This window comes from Octopus bimaculoides, chromosome 4, assembly GCF_046866305.1.
Source record: "Octopus bimaculoides isolate indiv1 chromosome 4, ASM4686630v1, whole genome shotgun sequence".
Lineage (NCBI taxonomy): Eukaryota > Metazoa > Mollusca > Cephalopoda > Octopoda > Octopodidae > Octopus > Octopus bimaculoides.
The window spans coordinates 85,200,111-85,221,955 of NC_142931.1; the positions used below are offsets into that span (position 1 = coordinate 85,200,111).

The window sequence follows — 21,845 nt, forward strand, 5'->3', positions numbered from 1 at the left end:
CTCACAAGACTTTGGTCGGTTCCTGGCTATAGTAGAAGTCACTTGCCCAAGGTGCCACGCAGTTGGACTGAACCCGGAACCATGTGGTTGGGAAGCAAGCTTCTTACCACACTGCCATGCTTGCACCTACATAAACAGAGCCTCGAGATGAGGCTAGAAGGCTCAATATATTAGAATCATACCATTTTGCAGTGTGAAGCTTGAAGTCAATAGGCAAAAGAGTGAACTTGCAAATGAGCTAGAGAAATGATTTATGGGTTATCTCTTTATGTAGGGATTCCAGGGTGTATAAATAGTAGTAGGATAAAACTAGTACTAAAGTAAAACAGGAATCGCCAATATGTCTAGAAAACAAATAGTATTTATGATTTCGTAAATAGAGCTAATTAATATTTATCCAAAACCAAACCTGTAGAGTTTTTATAATGGTGTACTTACTGAAATATTCTAGAGACCAAACGTCTGTTGTCCGTAATGGAACTGACCAAAGTCCTTCCATCTCTACAATTGGACAATTATATTTAAACCAAGGGTAAGTTAAGACCGTTACAAGGGTAGACGTAAATAAAGAAGAAAAATGAACCAGTAAATAAAAAGGTGTGGGGGAGAAGACTGTCATAAGTGGCACGAGGCCTCTTATGCCCTTCCACACCATCTCAACATAACATAAAATAAACAATAAAAATAAGATGACTAGCAAGCAATGCGGCTATCAACTTTTTTACAGTTAAGGGGAGACTACTGATAGTGGGGTGAATACTAGTGGAAATTACCTACGAAATATAATGCCAAATCTGCTATCTTAAATAGCCAGCATACTTCCACGTGGTGGTAATACTAGACAAACTAGTAAATGTCTATTTCTGAAAGAGTGTTGGTGTGCAGCTACTCTACTTTTCATTTCATTTTGGGTAGCTCCTATGTATATTCTTTTACTAAACTGTGTTGTGACTGTGCACTGGTAAATTACATCCTTACTTTTACAGGTATTTCCAAGGCACAATTATCCTTGTACTTTTGCCTTCTCGTATGTCTTAAGAGGCAGAATGCACTCAGTAACGTGTAAACATTTACTTGTTTGCGGCTGTGTATCACTGAAACTGTGCCAAGAATTGAGTTACTCGTTAGAAAAAGCCAAGCTTATTCATCTCACTAAAACATGTAAGATTAAATTAAGTTAAATTTATTTTTCACATAGGCGCAGGAGTGGCTGTGTGGTAAGTAGCTTGCTTACCGAGGCCTCTCCGGTGGGAAGTGTGCCCCCGGAGAGGAAAACTCTGCCAGCGGGAATTGTGCCGATGACAGAGTAGCGTGACGTCCCTTCCAGTGAGGATAATGATTATGTTATGTACTATGAGGGAGGGGCGGTGAATGAATTCTTGGACCGCGAGTGCGGCCAAGATAGGAGCTACTCGGAATGTGCGAGTAGTTCCACAGGGCCTCCGCAGGTGACTGCGGAAGTTATAAATGACAACATAATGACAAAAGTCATAGAAAAATATAACCATAAAGATTTCTTCTACCTCGCCGCAAATTCAAGCCTAACAATAGACACTTGTTTGGCAGGGGTAGCATATCTGCTTGCAGAGGGGTGGAATGAGGAAAATTATGATATTTTTAATTGTTAATATATTGAAATTGTGTAAAAATTGTAATTTTAAAAGGAAAAAAAAAAGAACATTGTTTTCGAGGGGTTATCAGTCGGCGGGCGCTGGTGCCTCTCTCATTATTTGTTTCATCCTTATCACCCTCATCTCATTAATGTCCATGTCCAGCCCGCAGCTACTTTATGTCTGTCTGTCTTTGTCTGTCCCCTCTATGTAACGCCGTTAATGGCGAAATTTATTGAAATAAAGTAGCTTGCTTACCAACCACGTGGTTCTGGGTTCAGTCCACTGCGTGGCACCTTGGGCAAGTGTCTTCTACTATAGCCTCGGGCCGACCAAAGCCTTGTGAGTGGATTTGGTAGACGGAAACTGAAAGAAGCCCGTCGTATATATGTATATGTGTGTGTGTGTGTGTTTGTCCCCCAACATCGCTTGACAACCGATGCTGGTGTGTTTACGTCCCCGTAAGTTAGCTGTTCGGCAAAAAAGAGACCGATAGAATAAGTACTAGGCTTACAAAGAATAAGTCCTGGGGTCGATTTCTTCGATTAAAAAGGCGGTGCTCCAGCTTGGCCACAGTCAAATGACTGAAACAAGTAAAAGAGTATAAACATATGGCTCGAAATTTTGCGGGAGGGAACAGCTAGTTATATCGAATCCTAGTCTTTGAACTGGTGCTTTATTTCATCGATCTCAGAAGGAAGAAGAGCAAAGTTAGCCACGATAGGGTTTGAATTCTTTATATTAAATCAATAAAAATAGAATCTATTCTCTGCTCTATGGTATGCTTTACTCTGTATTCTTCACACCTAATACACCAATATTACCAGATATGACAAAGTAAAGGTATGAGAATTCCTGGGTAGTTTCGTTAACAAGAAATATATATACAATACAAATCATTAAATACGAAGCAGAAGAAAGGAAAAAGATTTTGCCTGTTTTCGCAACATAACTCAGTATCAAATTTTCATGTCAGTTTCAGGGTATTTAAAGCTATTAAAAATATGTATAAATCCAAAATTAGTAAAATTATCTCCCAGATAAGCGAAATTTACCCTGGAGGTAAATTTTCCCTCAGTTTGGTATTGTATTGTGCTAACAGAACTGCTTCATTACTGACTTTCATTACAATACTTCAATAAGAACCATTTAACGACTACAGCTAAAATATGATAAAGACTTTTGGGCCGTTTCTCCCTCTACATTGCATGTATGCACATACACAACAGACATGGTATACAAACTATATGGCAAGTTCTGGAGAAAAAAGAGAACACCGATTGCTTCGACATAAAGAATGGTTGGTATTACGTATCATCAATTCAAATGACGTCAGATTAGAAATTCGTAGTTCGCAATTGAACGATTTCTTTTCTGTTAATTCCTGTTTGCATCGCCTTAGCTCTTTTCTTTTGTCTGAGGTTTCAGGTAAGTTGACGAGTTATACTCATTGCTTTGTTCTTCTAATCGCAGTTATTTTCTGTGTTGTGTTTAATCTGACTGACATTGTCCGTTGAAACATAGAGGTCTGTATCTTCAATAGATTTCGAGAACCGCTTTCCAAGGGTTATTGGTCAGTACCGATCGCCGATTAAGCAGACCTATAATTAAAAACAGTTCGGCTGTAACTATCTTGTCTTATATTTTTCAATCAGATTATCTAGCATCACTCATTATCCAAAGTATCCTTTCTTTAATATGCTAAGGTGTGATTTAAAGGAGATTTGATTGCCATTTCTAGAAAGCCACACGACCGAATAAATGCACTTACATTCATCTCTGATAGAGTGATGTTGGACTATTCGTTTAGTCCACTGCTCATATTCCATCATCGGCACTTTGTCTATGCAGTAGCGTAACTAGGAGGGGCAAGGGGACGGTCCACTCTGAGCGATGTTTTTATGAGGTCGGCGTTTTTGGGTCTGTTGCATAAGCCTGTATAAAAGTGGTACGGCAAACTCAAGTTATTCTACTGTGTCTATGACCTAGATTTCTAACACTTGTAAATTGGTAACAAGTGGCAGTACAGCTAACCATTTTAAGTTGCTGGAACATTGTGTAAATGGCAAGTGTTTGTGCAATGCTAAGACAAGATTCCTCCTATGGTTGTGCCTTAAATATAGAGGTGCTCTAGTAAGCAGACTTGGCTTAGTTTAATGACAATCTTACCAGTTATTGTTCTTTGATAAGTACTGACGTTCAATATTTAGTGTACGCTGTACTTCTATCCAGTCTCTACCACACACACACACATATATATATATATATATATATATATATATATATATATATACCGGAGTAAGCACATAAATGTGAAACAAGGTGGAAAAAAAGAGTACTCAAATACCAGAGGTAGAGTAGTATGCTTTATTTAAAAGCAGCAGAAATATCACAAAAACTGTTACTCAGAGTTTCACGTTCCCGTTCGTTGGACAGTTTTGATAGAATGGAACAGAAATGACGATATAATCAAACAAAAACAGGAAAAAAAACTACTTTAAAAGATACACCTTTGAAAATGGTTTTGTTTCATTGGTCCTTTCAACTAATGGTCTTAAGCATGCAATGAACAAAATAGATTCAGTATAAATTCATCCTATTGTAAAATCGAAGAAAACCTTAAATCGAAGGACAGATTCCTAATACATATGGTAAATAATCATATACGAAATATAAGTCAATTAATACATTAAAATTAAAGTTAAAAATTTTCACGCTGTATTACATAAATATTTTTTCAGCAGTATATACGCATACTAGACCATCTATAATATACATATATGTACACCAAAGTACACTGATACATGTTCATAGTTATATACATATTGAGACACATATATAAGACATAAATATATACACAAATACACACATATATATATATACACGCACGCGCACAAAACCTCTTAGTGTATACATATACAGGACGGTTATTACAGACGGGAGAAATAGGAAGTATACCTTAAGCGTAGGGAGGTGGGGGAGAAAAAGAAAAAGAAACAGAGACGTAAAAACTAGCGAGCGAAAGAGAAGAGAAAAAAGAAGTTTGTTAAAAGAAGTTATTATTATTATTATTATTATTATTATTATTATTATTATTGATTTGACTCAGGTTCAGTCTTATTCCTGGCAGGATTTTTGTGGGTAGCGGGTTACTACCTGTAACCTTAAGTATCCACTAGCTTTCAATAGTCTTTCAAGTACTTAAAACCCTCCTGATAATCTTTCCTGTCCCTAAGAGGCAAATCTTCTGTAGAAGCCCTACAGGACATTCTATTCCAATCTCCTTCAACCATTTGTCTATACCTTTGCTTATTGTTCCCAATACACCAATTATTATAGGTACAACCTTTACAGTTTTCATATTCCACATTCTTGCAATTCCAAATTTTAAGGGATTGTATTTTTTTGTTTTTCATCTTCTTTCTTTACGAGCCTGGAATCAAACGGACATAATGGATAAATTAATAAGCAACTTCGCTTTTCCTTGTCTATTATTATTGTGTCTGGTCTATTATTTTCTAGCTTCTTGTCCGTTTGAATAGGAAAGTCCCACAAAATCTTACAATTCTCCGACTCCAGCACTCTTTCGGCCCCGATGTTCACACCGTGTATCTCTCACTTCAGATCCCTATTTCTGGCATAGTTTCCAGTGTAAAACGTTTACAGATTGGCCATGTCTCCATTTCTTATATTCTTCCTGTGCCAACTTGGGACATTCTGCAACAATGTGTACCACTGCCTCCTTTCAAATTTCGCAGACTCTAGTTTTTTGACACATTCTCCCCATATTAATTTTTCCTCAAGTTTTTTTTTATCGTTTGATCCTGGGCTGCTACAGTCAGGTTCTCTATTTCCTTTTTTAATTGCCCTTTTTTTTTTATCCAAGCCCTGGATTTTGTTCCACATACATCTTCAGTGGCTCTCTAAAATTGACAACGCAGAAGTTTCTCTTCTATCTGTTTAACGTGCGCTCTTTGAATTCCATTCTTGTCCTTTTCTCCTATTCTACACTTCATCATTTGCTCCTCATTCACCTTCTTTAGTAGTTTCTATGTGCTGTTCTGTAAATATTCTAGCGAGCTTTTTCTTTCCATCTATACACACTCTTCCACAGCAATTAAGCCTCTTCCACTCTGATCTCTCTTCAAGTGCAATCGGTTGATATCAGCTTTCGGATGGTGGGCACCATTTATTGTCAACAACTTTCTAGTTTTTCTCTCAAGTTTCTGTATATCATTTGTAGTCCAGTTTACAATTCCAACTCTATATCTGATTAGGGTAGACTGGGTAAAGAGCCCACCTGGGGTAAAAGGCCTACCCTGCTTTGCATGGAGATGCATCAATACCCACATTTTCTGTTACAATACTTCCTGCCTTGATCAAATTATTTGTTTCTGTGATGTTGTTTTTCTGATGTATTTCAGAATTTCATTGACATTTTCCGTTTCTTGGTTGAATTTCTACCGGTCAACCTTTTTAAGGTTGCAAATAATGTCGCTATCGTTCTCCTGTAGTCTTGCCTTTATTCTGTCGTAGGTTGCCTTTTGTCCATCTGTCATGTCGCCATTAGTTTTATTGTCTTCTTTTAGATCATCTATTTGTCTCTCGTCAAGCAAACTACCACTGTTCCTTTCCTGTGTTATGAGATTACTATTATTAGTAAGAATTGTACTTTCATCGTTATCTCTGCCTGCTATTTTCCAAGACCCGTCATTTGATGGCTTCGAGCTCTACTTCTGTGAACCAACGATATTTTTCTTATTGCTCTAGCTTGATCACATAGTTTCTGTTCCATGGGTTGAAACAATCCCTTTTCCCTCCAATGATCATACATACGTTGTCGGTAACCCCTAATTTGAGCACCATTTTACATCTACCGGGTTGCTCAGGTTGTAACACTCCATGACCACAGCATTAACTTGCTTGCTCCATCTACGCCACGTGTGGTTGTCCCTTTTTGGATATCGACAGGCTGGAGCCAGACCAGAATTTCTGAGCCTGCCGGGTGCAACACTGTCACCATTAATGGCTTCAGTTTCATTACCACCGTTATTCGCAATATTTTGTCTATTTATTGTCACTCCTATGAGGTAGCGATTATCAGGTTGCGCAATTACCAGTGTTTTTATTGTAACACCATCACTAGATGTATCATTAATCAGGACATGGGGAGACACCACCCGCTTCCTTTCATTATTATTATTATTATCATCATCACTGATATCACTGATATTATTACTTTTACTTTTTTACTATTTGTCATTGTTAAATTAACAGACTCAGGGGTTATACAGGCCTGTGCAGGGCAGGGGTGGCACCAATTTCCAGCACTCTTCACGTGGACAGCCGCATAGAAAATTACACACTATTTTATCTAGCCTTTCTCAGCGATGTTCTGTCATGCAGAACAACTTTCCAGAGAGTCCATTGCTCACTTGTAATCTTCTTCGGTGAACAGGCTCTTCTTCAGTCTTCTATCGCTGTTGTCAATTACTGCCTTTATTGTTGTATCTATGTGTAATAGCAGCAGTGGTGGCAGCAATAGAAACAGTAGTAGGGGTGGGGTTAGTGGTAGTAGTGGTAGTTAAGCCTCAGATTCCAGTGCAATCAGAATAGTAGTAGTTGTAGTATTAGCAGCTGCAGCATATTATTATTATTATTATTATTATTATTATTATTATTATTATTATTATTATTATCATCATCATCATCATTATCACCATCACCACCACTACTACTGTTATTATCATTATTACCATTTCCAATTATTATTAAAAGATTTTATTAAATGTTCTTTATTTTCAACTTTTGTCTTGTACTTGAGATAATCATAAATATGTGGTTGTTGAAGGAAATAGTTGGGGGAAGAGTAGCAGCTTGGTGAATAGATCAAATTCTACAGGTCTATAAATAGATTCGGCAGATCGTGAGGAGATCAGCCATAGCGACAAAAGAATCTTCGCACCCTTTGGGTCAGCAGAGGTCAAAGAAGACTTTCACCGGTGTGACATGAAAACTGATAAAACCAGGAACTTCCAAGGCCTCAGGTTTTATTTCGGAGATTTCCTTCTCTTGGGTAGATTACCAACCAAGGTTAAAGAGCTTCTACCTGCCCATGAGGTAAGCTATCCCATTCCAGACAGATCACTCTTGAGTGCTACTGGTAACATGTAATCCAGTACAACCTGTCGCATGGTTGGATCGTTTGCGACGAAACTAACCCCAGCAGGCTTGCTTGGGTGAAGAGGGTGTTGTTGGACACCCTGCAGGGTGAAAAATAAGACCCGTCAAAGGGCGGAGGAACTCATGAGCAGTCAACAGCCATCCAACAAAATATCTATAAATATGTATAGATCTTTTTTCTTTTTCCTTTTTTCTTATAGTTATACATATGTATATTTTTACTTTTATATATATATTATTTATATTTAAATCTTACTTTATTTATATTTTTACTTATACTTTTTTTATATTTATATATATCATTTATATCTAATTCTTACTTATATTTGCAAATTACATATCGTACTTTTCTTTTTTTATGTATGAATGAGCTACTTCGCGTCGGTCACTGGAGTGATATTTGATCCCTTTATAGAGTGTTTGAGTGTCGGTTTGGTGCCTGGAATATATATATATATATATATATATACATATATATACAGACATGCAACAAGTAAATAGACACCTTTAATTTTCAAAATCTTTTATTTAATACGCAGAGCGAACAATTGAAATGTAATCGATAGGTAGGACTACATTCTTTAGTATTTAGTTGACATTCCCTTTGCAGTTTTTAATTCAGAAACTCTTTTTGGCATTGAACCTATGAGCTTTGTGATTGTCTCTTGTGGAATTTCTGCCCACTTTTCACGCAACAATCGAAACAGTTTGTAGTAACGCCGTGCGCATGCGTAGTCTCACGCATGCGTGGAATTAAACAAGCAAGCTTTCCCGCTTAATTCTATCTCTTTCTCGGTCGGCCGACCATGAGCATGGACGTGTCAAGCAGTGTCTCCAACATTCCAACTCTGGAGACAGTCTCTTTACGTGTTTAGCTGTCACTCTCCATCTTTCGGACTTACACTCGACAGCTCGCTTACATCTACATAACAACGTCCCAACAACTATGCTCACATACACAGAAGCTGGAACAACATGAGCTAAAGATGTATATATTTACCACCTAAATAAATGTTGTTTAAGTTGATAGTCCGGAGTTCAGCGTTCCGTTATATTCTTTAATTTTATATAGGAAAGTCAGGTATACATCTAATGATGTATAACCAACTTTCCTATAAGTTCATTTTTAGATTTAGGTTTCTGTCGAGTTTTTCGTATAGCTCTATCTAGTATGCTCCAAAGATTTTCAATTGGGTTCATGTCAGGATATTGGTTCGGCCAAGGAAGCTTTTTGACCGATTTTCAGCCAGCCATTGTTGATTTCTTTTCGCTGTGTGGCATGGAGCTCCATCTTCCATGAATAAAATCTTATTTTTCGTTATGTTATCGTGTGAATTCATCGGAAGTAGTCCTTGCTTAAGTATTTCAATTTATTTTTCAGAGTTTATAGTTCCAACACATTCTATCAGCTCAGAACGACCATTGCTGGTGACAGCTCTCCATACCATTACAGAGATACCGCCATGTTTCACAATTGGTTGGAGTCGTTTCAAATCAAATCTATCAATTTCTTGATTGGGAAGCCTCCAGACCCAAACACGTCCACTGTCTGAAAATAATGCAAATCTGGATTCATCTGAGAAAATCACTTTATCCCAAAATGAACTGGATTTTTCTGATATTTCCTTAGCCCATTTCTTTCTTTTCATGATATTCATTGGTTGAAGGAGAGGTTTTCTTCTAGCTGCTCGTTCATAATACCCAAGCTTATGCAGATATGTAACACACGTTCTTGGACTAACTTCTAGCTGTTTTGCAATGTCAGAAGCCTTCAAACGGGTTCGTTTTCCACAATTTTCTTCAATCATTGAAGCTTCCTTTCCGAGGGCCCAGGTCGACCGGGACGAGAATTTGTTGATTCTTTTCCTTGGGTCTTGAATTGCCTTATAATTCTATTAACAGTAGCAATAGGAATTTGAAGATTTTTGGCAATTTTTCGCTGGCTAAGATCAGCCTCAGATTGCCCAACAATACGACCTCTTTGAAAATCTGACAGTTCTGCTGAATTTTTTATACGTGGCATGGTTACTCTTTGCAAATGTTTAATATAATGACACCTGGAATGAAAATGAATAATTACATTTTAAATTCTACACCGCTGAAAACATAGACTCTTAGATCAGAAATTTTGAAAATTAAAGGTGTCTATTTACTTCCTGCATGTCTGTGTATATATCGTCTGTAAAACATAAAACCGAAAGAAGAAGCGCACTCTAAGATATAGAGCAATACATATTACAAATGGGGAAGACTGATTTATGGGATTACCTTAGGTTTCCCGTCCATAAAGGATTTAGCTTTATGGCGTGTCGTCAGACCCCAAAACCTGTTGAACCAAGACCTCTTAGATATATATATATATATAGAGAGAGAGAGAGAGAGAGATGTGGGTGGGTGGATGTGTGTGTCCGTGTGTTCACGTCAGACTGTTTTTGTTTGTTGGTTTGTGTATGTGCAATTTTTTGTTTGCATGCGTACTTTTAACGCAGTTTTCTCCTTTTTATCAGATTTGACAACTAAGACTTCGACTATACTTGAAAAGGTTTCGTTTCTTCGCCGATGATCTACGACTTTCCAGAGCTACTTTTAAATTACTAATCCATCTTACTGTATAAATATTTGTCTATCTATCTGTCTGTCTGTCTATTACTTTCTGATTTTCTGGTCCCATGGATGATACAGCATTTTTCACTTTCGAACCGAAACCTCTACAGACAATATGTATCGAATTTTTGGTGGGGAACCTGGACACATACCAGTCTTTACATACATTACCTGTCACAGTAGCTCAAGAAATATTTATTGCTGCCGACCATAATAACCAATTTTCGATTCCTTCAACAACGGTCTTCAAGAGATTGGAATTATTTTCGTCGACTTTCACCAAGTATTTTGTCTCAAGCCTTTCTTTGCGCCATTCAAGTCATCTGATTAATTATTTGTCCAGTGAATTCACAGTATTTTCCGGAGTTAGTTCCCTCGATTTGAGTCACTGCAAGCTTGGAGATCGCCATTCAATCTTGTCCCAGTTGAATTATTTTACTAAGTGAGTATGTTACTCTGGGCATTATATGTCTTCGATTATTAAACAATAAAAGCACGTGTTTAGGCTCCCAAGGCGGGGTGGGGGAGTCACCTCAGAGTCTTTTTTTTTCCTAGTGCCAGATTTATCAAGGTCAAAAAGTAAAATTATAGTAGTTTTATTTAAAAAAAAAAAATTTTTTTTATTGTTGAATATTCGCATTTTTCCTATATAATATATCGTATTGATGACATATAAGACACAAAAAACGTCTCAAAAAACCACCCTGCATCCTATATGCGAAGTTGCTTTAAATACTACATGCTTTGATGCACAAAACCATTTTTTCCTTAAAATTGCTGCTGAAATTGGAATGCGATTAACATCCGGCTTGTATACCATCAAGTACGGTAAGTAAATATTCTTATGGGTATGTAAAGAAAAGCGAGAATCAAACGACTTCTCCGTATGAATGATGGACGTAAATACCAGTCACTACAAGTAATGTCAGTGGACTAACAGACACCGGAGTTTCGATTTGATTTTGCCTCCTCAATGGTAGACATTACCCAGTGGAGACGCGTGGCTTAGTGGTTAGGATGTTGAACTCATGATCGTAAGATTGTAGTTTCGATTCCTGAACCGGGCAACGCGTTGTGTTCTTGAGCAAATCACTTTATTTCACATTACTCCAGCTGGCAAAAATGAGTAATCCTGTGACGGACCAGTGTCCTATCCAGGTGAGGAATATATACGCCATGGGAACCGGCCATTACGAATCGGTATGACTCGAGAAGGAAACTGAACTTTGTTTTGAATATTACCCGGTCCTTTGGAGCCAAGCGAAACACGTGTTTCTGTCAACGGAAATCAGTAAGCAAAACATTTGTTGGTGCGAGCAAAGACTTACCTAACTGAAACAAACAGTACCATTCTTAATACATTCTTCACACTCGAACTTGAACATGGCTTTTTGCTGTTGGATAGATAAGTATCCATTTCCTTCTATTTTTTACTGCTCTTTAGTTAGGACTGATATAGTTAGCACTGATGAAGTAGACCTATGATCAAAGATGCTCCACCTAAGGCAATTCCACCTTTTCTTTATATTTTTTGATAATGTATATCAAGAACATTATCCAATATATTCCCATTCTTTTTTTAATTGCACACTCTGTGGCATGAAGATTTGATGACTATTTCTAATAAATAAGAATCATCTGGCGACAATCACCTGTGAATGTTCTTAAATCTGACATATTCTATTCTTTTCCAAGGTGGTAAAATATGATTTTAGGGAGATTTGGTTGCTGTTTGTAACAGACTAAACTGATCTAGTTTTTTTTTTTTTCATTCGCAAAATATGCAGTAAAAGATCTGAAAATCGGCTATAATAATATAGTTTTCCAGTCTAATTGCTATGAAGGTATGATGTTGTGGAGAAAGTAATTGGAGGAAAAAGTTACAGATTTTTTAAAATATAAAAAAAACTGTATTTTTAACCAATAGCGAGAGAGAAATTTTCTGTGTTTAGCGGAGCAGTGTCAACTTTAAAGTTGTACCCTGTGAAATAATACCTGTATCTTATATTCACCTTCATAATGCCAAGAAACTGTATAAACATCGCAAACAACTTTTGCTATATATGAAAAATATGTAAAATATTAAGATGATTGACGAAAAATATCTATAATAAAATTCTGATTGATAAATATAAATTTTTATTAAAACAAAACACGAGGGTGAAGTAAATCTCGTGGTGCGAAGAATCAACACAACATGCAGATGAAACACAACACAATGTGCGGTTGTCATGGTAACACGTTGTTAATGCCTCGCTATCTGTTGATTGGCTAAAATTACCTAAATTTCCCAACTTTACTTCCAAATAACATCAGATTCTTTAATTCACGAGATAACATAATTGGTTGGTCATAGTCAAAATTCAGAGTTGCATCGATACACCAAAATTGAAAGCAATTTGAGCAAAATAAAAGGGGGTTCATTTTGTGAATGAAAAATACGAGATCCGACTAAACGCCCATATAGAAGTTTCCACGTAGGCGTATGACAGAGCGATGAATTGGCAGAAATTATAGATCAGTTTATAAAAAGCCTTACAACATTTAGTTACGGTCGTCTGCTTCTTGAGTTGAGTACTAGTGTAGATTTAATCTCCAGCTTTCTCTCCCAAACATCAATGAAACTGATCCCCCTTTGATGAAAACCTTTGATCACTGAATTGGTGGCTAGATAAATTAATAGTAATAATTTATGTTGCATTTGTTTTTGTCTTTTGACATATTAACTTTTAACATATAGTGTTGTATTACAGCTTGACATTGCTTGCTCTTCGTGATAATGGGCTGAGCCATCGAGGTATTGATCACATGACGATTTCTTTACGCCTTCTTAGAGGCGGGCAAAGAAATTTACAATATCTTGATATTTCAGGTAGGTATTTCTTTCGTTATAATCAAATCAACACATTTTGTTTTTAATTATTTGTAGGGTGGAGCATTGACAGAGACTGAAGAGCACGAAATGCAACGCTCTGTGTTATTAAGTTACGAACTTTTAAGCTATGATTTCAAACCCTGTCAAGATCAACTTTGCTTTCATTATTCATGGGTCGATAAAATAAAGTATCAGTCAAGTGTTGGGAGTTGATATTTTTACAATGCACTAGCTGTAGTATTTTGTCTACTGGGAGGCAGGCTATCTCATTAACCCAGAATAGTGGTAGAAGCCTCTGATGAGAAACAACGTCATATTGGTCAAATTTTGAAATCACGTGATAAGGTTTTGTCCAAATACTTCATTCTGTGAGTTTATCTCACCAGGGAAAGATGTTTTGGCTTGCTCACTCGCAATTCCTGTATATCTCATTGAGGTTAGTGCTTTATGTGGCTGTTTGAGTTAAATTTTGACTCATTTCTAGCAATTGCCAGTGCTATTTTACACCTTCGTTTATTAATTTTACCTTTTTGGTTTTAATTGCTAATGTGCCACCTATATTATAATGTATTTAATACATCTTACTATATTAATTTATTATTATATCTTATTGTATTATATATATATATCATATCATATCATATCAGTCTATGGATGATTAAATTATAACAATTATTATAGTGCATTGTTGTGTCATTCAAGACACATTATTTTTTTTACAAACAATACACAATGCTTCAAGCGAACTACAATACTCTCATATATATATATATATATATATATAAGGGTGGCATTTATAAAGCTCTATCACTTTATCTAAGTTTCAATCTTTATTTCACAGACAATCAAGATTTAGATGCCAGTTGTTTAGAATACTTAAAGGTGTTTCCAGAGCTCAAATACTTAGATATATCAAATACAGCAATATCTGTAAGTCTTTCTTGTATCTACTTTAGTGTGTGTGTGTGTGTGTGTGTGTATGCCTGCGTGCGTGTGTATTTGAGAGAGAGTGAGAGCCAGTGAAAGAGAAAGAGACAGATAGACAAAGGAAGAAAGGATGTATGCATGTGTGTATGTCTGGTTACATTTGTTTTACACTATCCGACACTTCTTTTATGTTACAGTTCACTTTCCTATATTTTAAACCTTCCTTGTATACTTCTATTTCTCTTATACGACACTCAGGCACCAACACGCATGTGTCTGTGTTTGCCTTTTCTTCCATGTTTACGAACTTTGTATAGTGTGATGTCACAAAAACAGTAGAAACCACAGCAATACAGTATTCTTTAGATATAGTGCCATAATGTATCAAGGACTGCATTATCCAATATATTACTGCTTTTTTAAAGCAAATGAAATTTTAAAATTAGACTGAGGTTTGTGACAAGTTAAGCAACTACTTTTTGTACTTTCTTGTGTCTGCTTCTTTTTTTCTTTTCTTTTGTGTCGGCGGGGTGGGTTTGGTGTCTGTGGGGGGAGGGGGAGTTGAGAAGGTATGGGTGGGATAGGTGCGGGGTTCACTCTGACTTTCTTTCTCTTCCTCTGCTTTCTTTCTTCTGCCACCTTCCATGGTTCTTCTTCGTTCACTTCTGTTACTGTTACTTCTACCTTTTCCAGTTCCTTTCCGGCTTCCTCTTGGTTTTCCTTATTATTTTTTAAAGGGCAGTCCGCTCTAATATGGCCCTTTTGGCCACATATAAAGCAACGAGGGATTTTGACCTCTACCCAAACTCTAAGCACCGCTTCTCCTATTGTTACTGTTTCCGCCATTTTTTCTAAGTACTCTGCTGTACTCTGCATTATAATGTCCAACACCTTTCCTTTCCAATTAGGGGCCTCTGTCTCTGTGGCTTGGAGCACAGTCACTTCCTTTTCGCTTCCTTGAAGCACACCAACGCCACCCAAGCCACATCTTCTTCCAAGGTACATGGGTTGGAGGATCACCCTTTCTGTTCTTAAAGGGTTCTCTGAATGTTCCTTTGCCTTTCTCATGCTTTTGAAATGATCTTCTACAGTACCATATCGGCTTCCTCTGGCAAGATATGTTATATCCTGCCAGATTGGCCTCAATGCCTTTTCTATTGTTTCAGTTGATTTGTTCTCTATATTCTTCTCTTTCACTGAGTAAACTTTGTATACTATCGTTTTTTCCTCCATACTTTTCATTACTTCCTGAGGTGGTGACGACTTCACATCACCACCTTCCCTGTTTATCATTTTTTTCGAAGTTCCTTAAATTGGTTACATTCACCTCTCTTCTTGAGACCTCTGTCGTCTCTGCAAAACTCCTCTTCCTCAGATACTTATCCACCACGTCGACCACTCACACAAAATCCTCCTCAGAAGACGACAATTCAGTCCCACTAAGGTCTGAATAGAACGTATTCCTTGTTGAAAACCTAGCCATCTCTCTTCAAATGTGGAGAGAAATCAGACAAACAAATCACTGCAAAGCAGCACAAAACAATCATCTATTCTTTAACTAATACAAATCGACAATGTAACAAGTGTAACCAATTGAATCTAGACAGACACTGAGAACGTCACTTTATATGAGGGATGAACCGGAAGTCCCTGACTTCCACGTCAACCGGGAGCTTCTAGAATGTCTGAGAACTTTCTAGAAGGTCGAGGGGGATTACTCTTGTTAAATCCCTTTTCCGTTTTGCTTTCTTGCTTGATCGCTAGGGTTCACTACATATTCACTGGTATTACATTACTTTCTGTAACTGTCACAATATACTTTTCTAAGACTGAAATTTTTGTGGGGAGGGGCCCAGTCGATTAGATCGATGCCAGTACACAACTGGTTCTTAATTCATCGAGCCCCAAAGGACGAAAGGCAAAGTTGACCTCGGCAGAATTTGAACTCAGAACGTAAAGACAGACAATCATAATATACAAAGATCTCTCATGGCACCAGTACACTGTTTACAAACGCTTACAATTTTAATATTTTCCATGAATTTTTCACAGGTCCAGCTAGTATGTATGATCCTTCCATACTTGCTTCCTTCACGTGCAATGGAAAATATCTAAGACATACTTGTTATTAAGTCAAGTAAGCACAAAATAAACAAAAACCTTAAAACAACTGTTTTTATTAAATGAAATCTATCCAGAAAATGTGTGTGAATGATTACGTTGCATGCATGTTTCTGTTTGTGTAACTGTTACACTGGTGATGATGTTTTAGATTAACATAACCTTCAGTTTTCATCTGCTTACAATCTCATTTTGATATTCATATCTAAATTTATGGCAGTTGGATGTAGAATTATTGTAGTGCTATATCTCTGGTGGTCTACTGCTGGAGAAGATGGCAATAATAATGCTGGATTGTAATGGTGGCAATGGGTTTTGATGTGAAGAAATAGCAGCCAAATCTCTCATGTTACACGTTCCCATCTTTAAATAAAAATGGCCACATTGAAGAATGTAGTTTCTGATATACAACAACAGCAATAATGTCGTATTGAACTAATATATTTCATTATTATTTCCCCGCTTACTTTGCAGAATAAAGATGCTGCTTTGAGAAAATTTCCTTTAAAGATATTTCTGTCATCAACAAAAGTGGATTATGAAGATATAAAAGAGGATGTGTTTCGGATTGAAACCCTAGGTTGGGCAAGTCATGTCTTCAATTCTTGGTCAAAATGGTACAAAAATAAAACCAAACGATCTAAACATAGACAATATGCTCCCTGTAAGTCATTTGCATCATCCTACATTTTTATAGTTTAACTGTTTTAATGATACATGGTTCCATCCTAATGCATGGTATCTTGCATGATATCTTGTGCATGTGTCTTTTTATCATAGCCTGGAACTGATCAAATTCTTGTGAGTGAAATTGAGTAGATTGAAACTGTATGAACAGCATCTGTTCTTAGGTAGAGAGAGCTTTAAAACTTACCTGTCACCAGGTTTCCCACCACCACCAGCCTTTGAACACCTTCAGCAGAGTTCATTCTATTGAAATCATTTGATCAAGGACTCCAGTTTGGGAATAACTCATTGTTTTGATATGCTACCTCCCACAACAGCTAAACATTAGCTGTGGTTTTCATTGTTCTTTTTTACACTGGTATCAGAGACCCTGCAAAAGTCATGAGCAATGCCTTTTGTCTCTGACAAAATCATAAAAAAAATTTGAGGTCCCACCTTCTCAGGTATAATTGATTACCTTAACCCCAATAGTTATTTTTAACAGGTTGTACAAATTTTATTGACATTTTGAAGGGTGAAAGGCAAAGTGAATCTGAGTGGGGTTTGAATTTTAAATGGGAAGGGACATAAACCATGTTGTACAGGTTATTTCCTTGCCTACTATTGGTGGCAAGCACTCTTCTAAATATTGAATATCTTACATGGGGCCTACTATATTTGCGTTAGTTTCTTGTGGAGATATGTGGTACAAAGATATCCCTAAAATTGTATAAGATTCACATGCCTAAGATAATGCCTTCAAGATATTTATTCACTTGCAATAAATGAGAGCAACTGAAGGCTAAATAGGAGAGGAGTGTAAAAGGAATTTTAAAAAATGGAAGAAAAACAGATTGAGGAACAAAAAGAGAAGGTATGTAAAATATAAGAGCACCCTGCTCCATGAGATAACATGAAGTTCATTGTCTTGCAAGTGAGCAATATGTTTCTGTGATCTAAGTTGGGTTTTACACAGTAGTTGAAGATGATGTTGGTGTATTGTGTGGAGAGGAAAATTTAGGGTTGATTTGCAAGCTACATGCAAAATTTAGGGTTTATTTACAAGCTACATGAAAAATTTAGGGTTGATTTACAAGCTACATGCTAAAATAAGACGTGTGAAAACCACATCAATGATGTATCAGTAGGACTGAACCTGGAACTACATGATTGTAAAGCAAACTTTTTAACCAAGCAATCAGATCAATTATTGATTTCAAACTCTGGCACAAAGCCAGCAATTTTGGAGGAGGGGGTATTACTTCATCCCCCACCCCCACCCCATCCCAGTGCTTAACTGGTACTTATTTTTATCAACTCTGAAAGGATGAAAGGTAAAGTCGACCTCAACAGATTTTGAACTCAAAACATAAAGATGGATGAAATGCTGTTAAGCATTTGGCCAGGCATGTTAATGATTCTGCCAGATCACTGCCAACCAAAACAATAATTAACCACTGTAATTATTCATTATTGCATTTGTTTGTAGTGCACAATTCATAATTTTAGTGGTATAATAACAAATAAAGAATGAGAATAAAACTCTCATTAGTTTTATTAGTATTAATTTAAACCCTCAGAGTTTTGCTTTTTCTTAATTTTCATTTACCCCTTTAGCATTTAAACTGGCCATATCCAGTCCAAATATTCTACATCATCATCATCATCATCGTCGTTTAACATCCGCTTTCCATGCTAGCATGGGTTGGACGATTTGACTGAGGACTGGTGAAACCAGATGGCTACACCAGGCTCCAATTTGATTTGGCAGAGTTTCTACAGCTGGATGCCCTTCCTAACACCAACCACTCCGAGAGTGTAGCGGGTGCTTTTACGTGCCACCGGCACGAAGGCCAGTCAGACGGTACTGGCAACGGCCACGCTCAAAATGGTGTATTTTACGTGCAACCCACACAGGAGCCAGTTCGGCGGCACTGGCAATGATCTCGCTCAAATGTTTTTACACATGCCATCTGGCACAAGTGCCAGGAAGGCGATGCTGGGCACAGGTGCCATGATGATTTCGCTTTTGCTTGCCCCAACAGGTTTTCGCAAGCCGAGTTTCGTGTCCAATGAAGGAGACGACGTTGGCATGGGTGCCAGTCATCGAATTTAATTCGATTTCGATTTCACCTCTTTTATATTTGAACTTGCTAGATCTGACATCTCACACATATCCTACAAAAAATAACCATTGAAATCTGAAAGCTATGAGATAATGCATGATTAATTACAAAAGAATGTGAATAAATAAGCATTACATTTGACAAATTAATCTGAATACTAAAAGGTTTAGTATGTAATTGTCCAGAAGTCTATTATCTAGGAGCAGTTGTCCTAGATTGGTCACTTGGCACAGAAAAGCACAAACATGATGATGATGATAATAACTACTGAGCTGCACTCAAACTGAAGGTGACTTCTCCTTTCTTCTTTCAGGTGCTTGATAAAATACAATACCAGATAAGTATTGATGTTCATTTAATCAACTATTCCCATCCCTCAAAATTTATGGCCTTATGCTAATATTAGGGATCACTTTAATATAACAAGCTGGCAGAATCATTAGCACACCAGGCAAAATGCTTAGCAGCATTTCATCCATTTTTATGTTCTGAGTTCAAACTCTGTCAAGGTCGACTTTGCCTTTCTACCTTTTGGGGTCATTAAAATGAGAACCAGTTGAACACTGTTGTTGTTGTTGTTATGATGGTAATGTGGATAAGGATGATGATGTTCTTTATTCTTTTCTTTATTGACAGATCCAAAAAAAAAGATGAAAAAGACAAAAAACAAAGGCAAAGGAAATTTCCAGTTGATACTAATTAAATAAACCAATAAACAGGATTAGAATAGAAGAATAGGAAACAGAAAAGAAACTGTTACTGATTATGATGATTGTTGTGATGGTGGGTAGTGGTACAGGCCAGTTCAGATCAAGCAGTTCATGTAGCCAAAGATACTCTATCCATAATCATTTCATCTTTAATTTCATACACAGTGTTACTTGTTTTGTTTTTTTTGAGATGGTATTTTGTAATATAAGGGAAAAGTTGCTGTTATTTCTAGTAGGTCTAGCAACCCTCTAGAGTCTTTCTCAACAGTTTTGTGGTCATGATAGTGATGATGACGACGACAATGGTGATGGTGGTAGTGAGAAGTTGGAGGAGGATGGTGATGATTATGACAATGATTATGATGATGATGATGAGGAGGAAGAGGACGAGGAGGACAAAGACGATGATGACTTGTAAGACACCAAGCTGATTAACTCTTATTAGCAACATCAGCTGTACTTGGGCTCCTACTTATTCATTACAATGTAGATATTCCCAGGCAATCTAGACCAACAGTTGTTGCAATGTATAGCTATACAAATTCCAGTCTATATAAACACCAGTTGCAATCAAGCTGGCTGTTCTCGTATCTCTGATCCACTTGTCTCCTCAGCTTTTGTTGCATCTAAACCCCTTGGCCCTGTACTACCCACTATTCTCAGTCCTTCTACCCACAAACATCTGGAATTTTCACCCTGCTCATGTTTTACTTGCAACAGTTTAAATCAATGACTCTCAACATGTACAGGGGTTCGTGTTAGGAAGGACATCCAGCTGTAGAAACCATGTCAAATCAGACTGCAGTCTGATGCAACTCACCAGCCTGCCAGCTCTGGTCAAACTGTCTGACCCATGCCAGCATGGACAATGGACTTTGGGACACAGAATTGTGAAAACCTTTTTTTCACAGCCAATATACTACACCTATTCTCAGCCTAGCCAAACCAATCCCTCCAGCCAAGCATACTGTGTGAAAACTGTTTGCTATTCTAATGCTCTAGTGTGGATGTTTTGTTAAGTAAAGGGTATAATTATGAGATATTAAAAACAAAGTTTTTTCCAACCACTGTTGGGGCACACATTTTTCTAGGAAGTTATAGCAAGGCCTGGGGGAAAATAGGTTGGGAGATGCTGGTTTAAATGGAACCTTAAGAACAAGGTCACTGATCTTGAAGGGCCTACAAAGGTGATGAGCACTGCCTTGTCTAGACTCAATGAGAAAAGAGATATATCTATTGCTAAACCTACACACATGTTGCAATATACACCTTTACTCATTATAATCTAAACATACAGCCATTGCAATCTAGATCTACATAGAAGTAATCTAAATCTAAATATTGCAACCTAGACCCAGATATGCTGCAATTTATACCTACACATTAAGCAGTAAGCTGGCAAAATCATTAGCATGTCAAGTAAAAGGCTCAGTGGTATTTCATCTGTCTTTATATTCAGAGTTCAAATTCTGTTGAGGTTAACTTTGCCTTTCATCATTTCAAGGTCAATAAAATTAATTACTAGCTGAGCACTGGGGTTGATGTAACCGACTATCCCCATTCCCCGAATTTCAGGCCTTGTGCCAATAGCAGAAAGAAATTTATACTTACACATTAAAATCTAAACCCATACATACCATAATCAAGATCTATATCTATAGCATTCTTAGCCTATTCCTGTAAAATAAAACCATGTTTTCATGTTGCATTTAAAACACACATCTGTACCTAAAACTTTTGTAATCAAGATCAACATGTGTTGCAATCTCAACATGACTTTCTGTAATCTAATCCTTCTACAGTATTCTGTTACTACTGGAGTTCAAACCCTGGTCCCCCACATTTACAGCTGAAGGTATTTCTGTAGATTATTGAAGAGGATTTCCAAGTGTGACCAACTGAAACTGAATATTATCCAATCATCTTGTTCTTCATGAAATCGGTCCTGTCAAGAAAGCCTTTCCTGTGCACTTTGTGTGTTAGTGGAACACCAGAGACAAGTGAAGTTTAAGTATCTTGAGGC

The 21,845-nt window shown here is 37.1% G+C and overlaps 1 protein-coding gene across 2 annotated transcripts; it reads left to right on the top strand.

Annotated features, from left to right (window-relative positions):
* Window positions 1-2,901: 2,901 nt before the first annotated feature.
* Window positions 2,902-19,980, top strand: LOC106870728 (leucine-rich repeat-containing protein 42). Of its 2 annotated transcripts, none has more exons than XM_014916898.2 (6): window positions 2,902-3,038; window positions 10,301-10,839; window positions 13,151-13,269; window positions 14,114-14,202; window positions 16,795-16,984; window positions 19,749-19,980. In XM_014916898.2, exons 2-6 carry the CDS (start codon window positions 10,463-10,465, stop codon window positions 19,817-19,819), a joined length of 846 nt encoding a protein of 281 aa, XP_014772384.1. In that variant the 5' UTR covers window positions 2,902-3,038; window positions 10,301-10,462; the 3' UTR covers window positions 19,820-19,980. The 2 variants fall into 2 exon arrangements, with proteins under 2 accessions (XP_014772384.1, XP_089207037.1); XM_089350911.1 differs by lacking the exon at window positions 2,902-3,038 and adding an exon at window positions 9,193-9,572.
* The last annotated feature ends 1,865 nt before the right edge of the window (window positions 19,981-21,845 follow it).

Excerpts from the sequence above, each read along its gene's own strand:
- LOC106870728 (XM_014916898.2), top strand. The coding sequence starts at position 10,463 with ATGGATGATACAGCATTTTTCACTTTCGAACCGAAACCTCTACAGACA. Across the intron at positions 13,270-14,113 it reads ACAATATCTTGATATTTCAG|ACAATCAAGATTTAGATGCC; the intron begins GTAGGTATTTCT and ends TTTATTTCACAG. Across the intron at positions 14,203-16,794 it reads TATCAAATACAGCAATATCT|AATAAAGATGCTGCTTTGAG; the intron begins GTAAGTCTTTCT and ends CTTACTTTGCAG.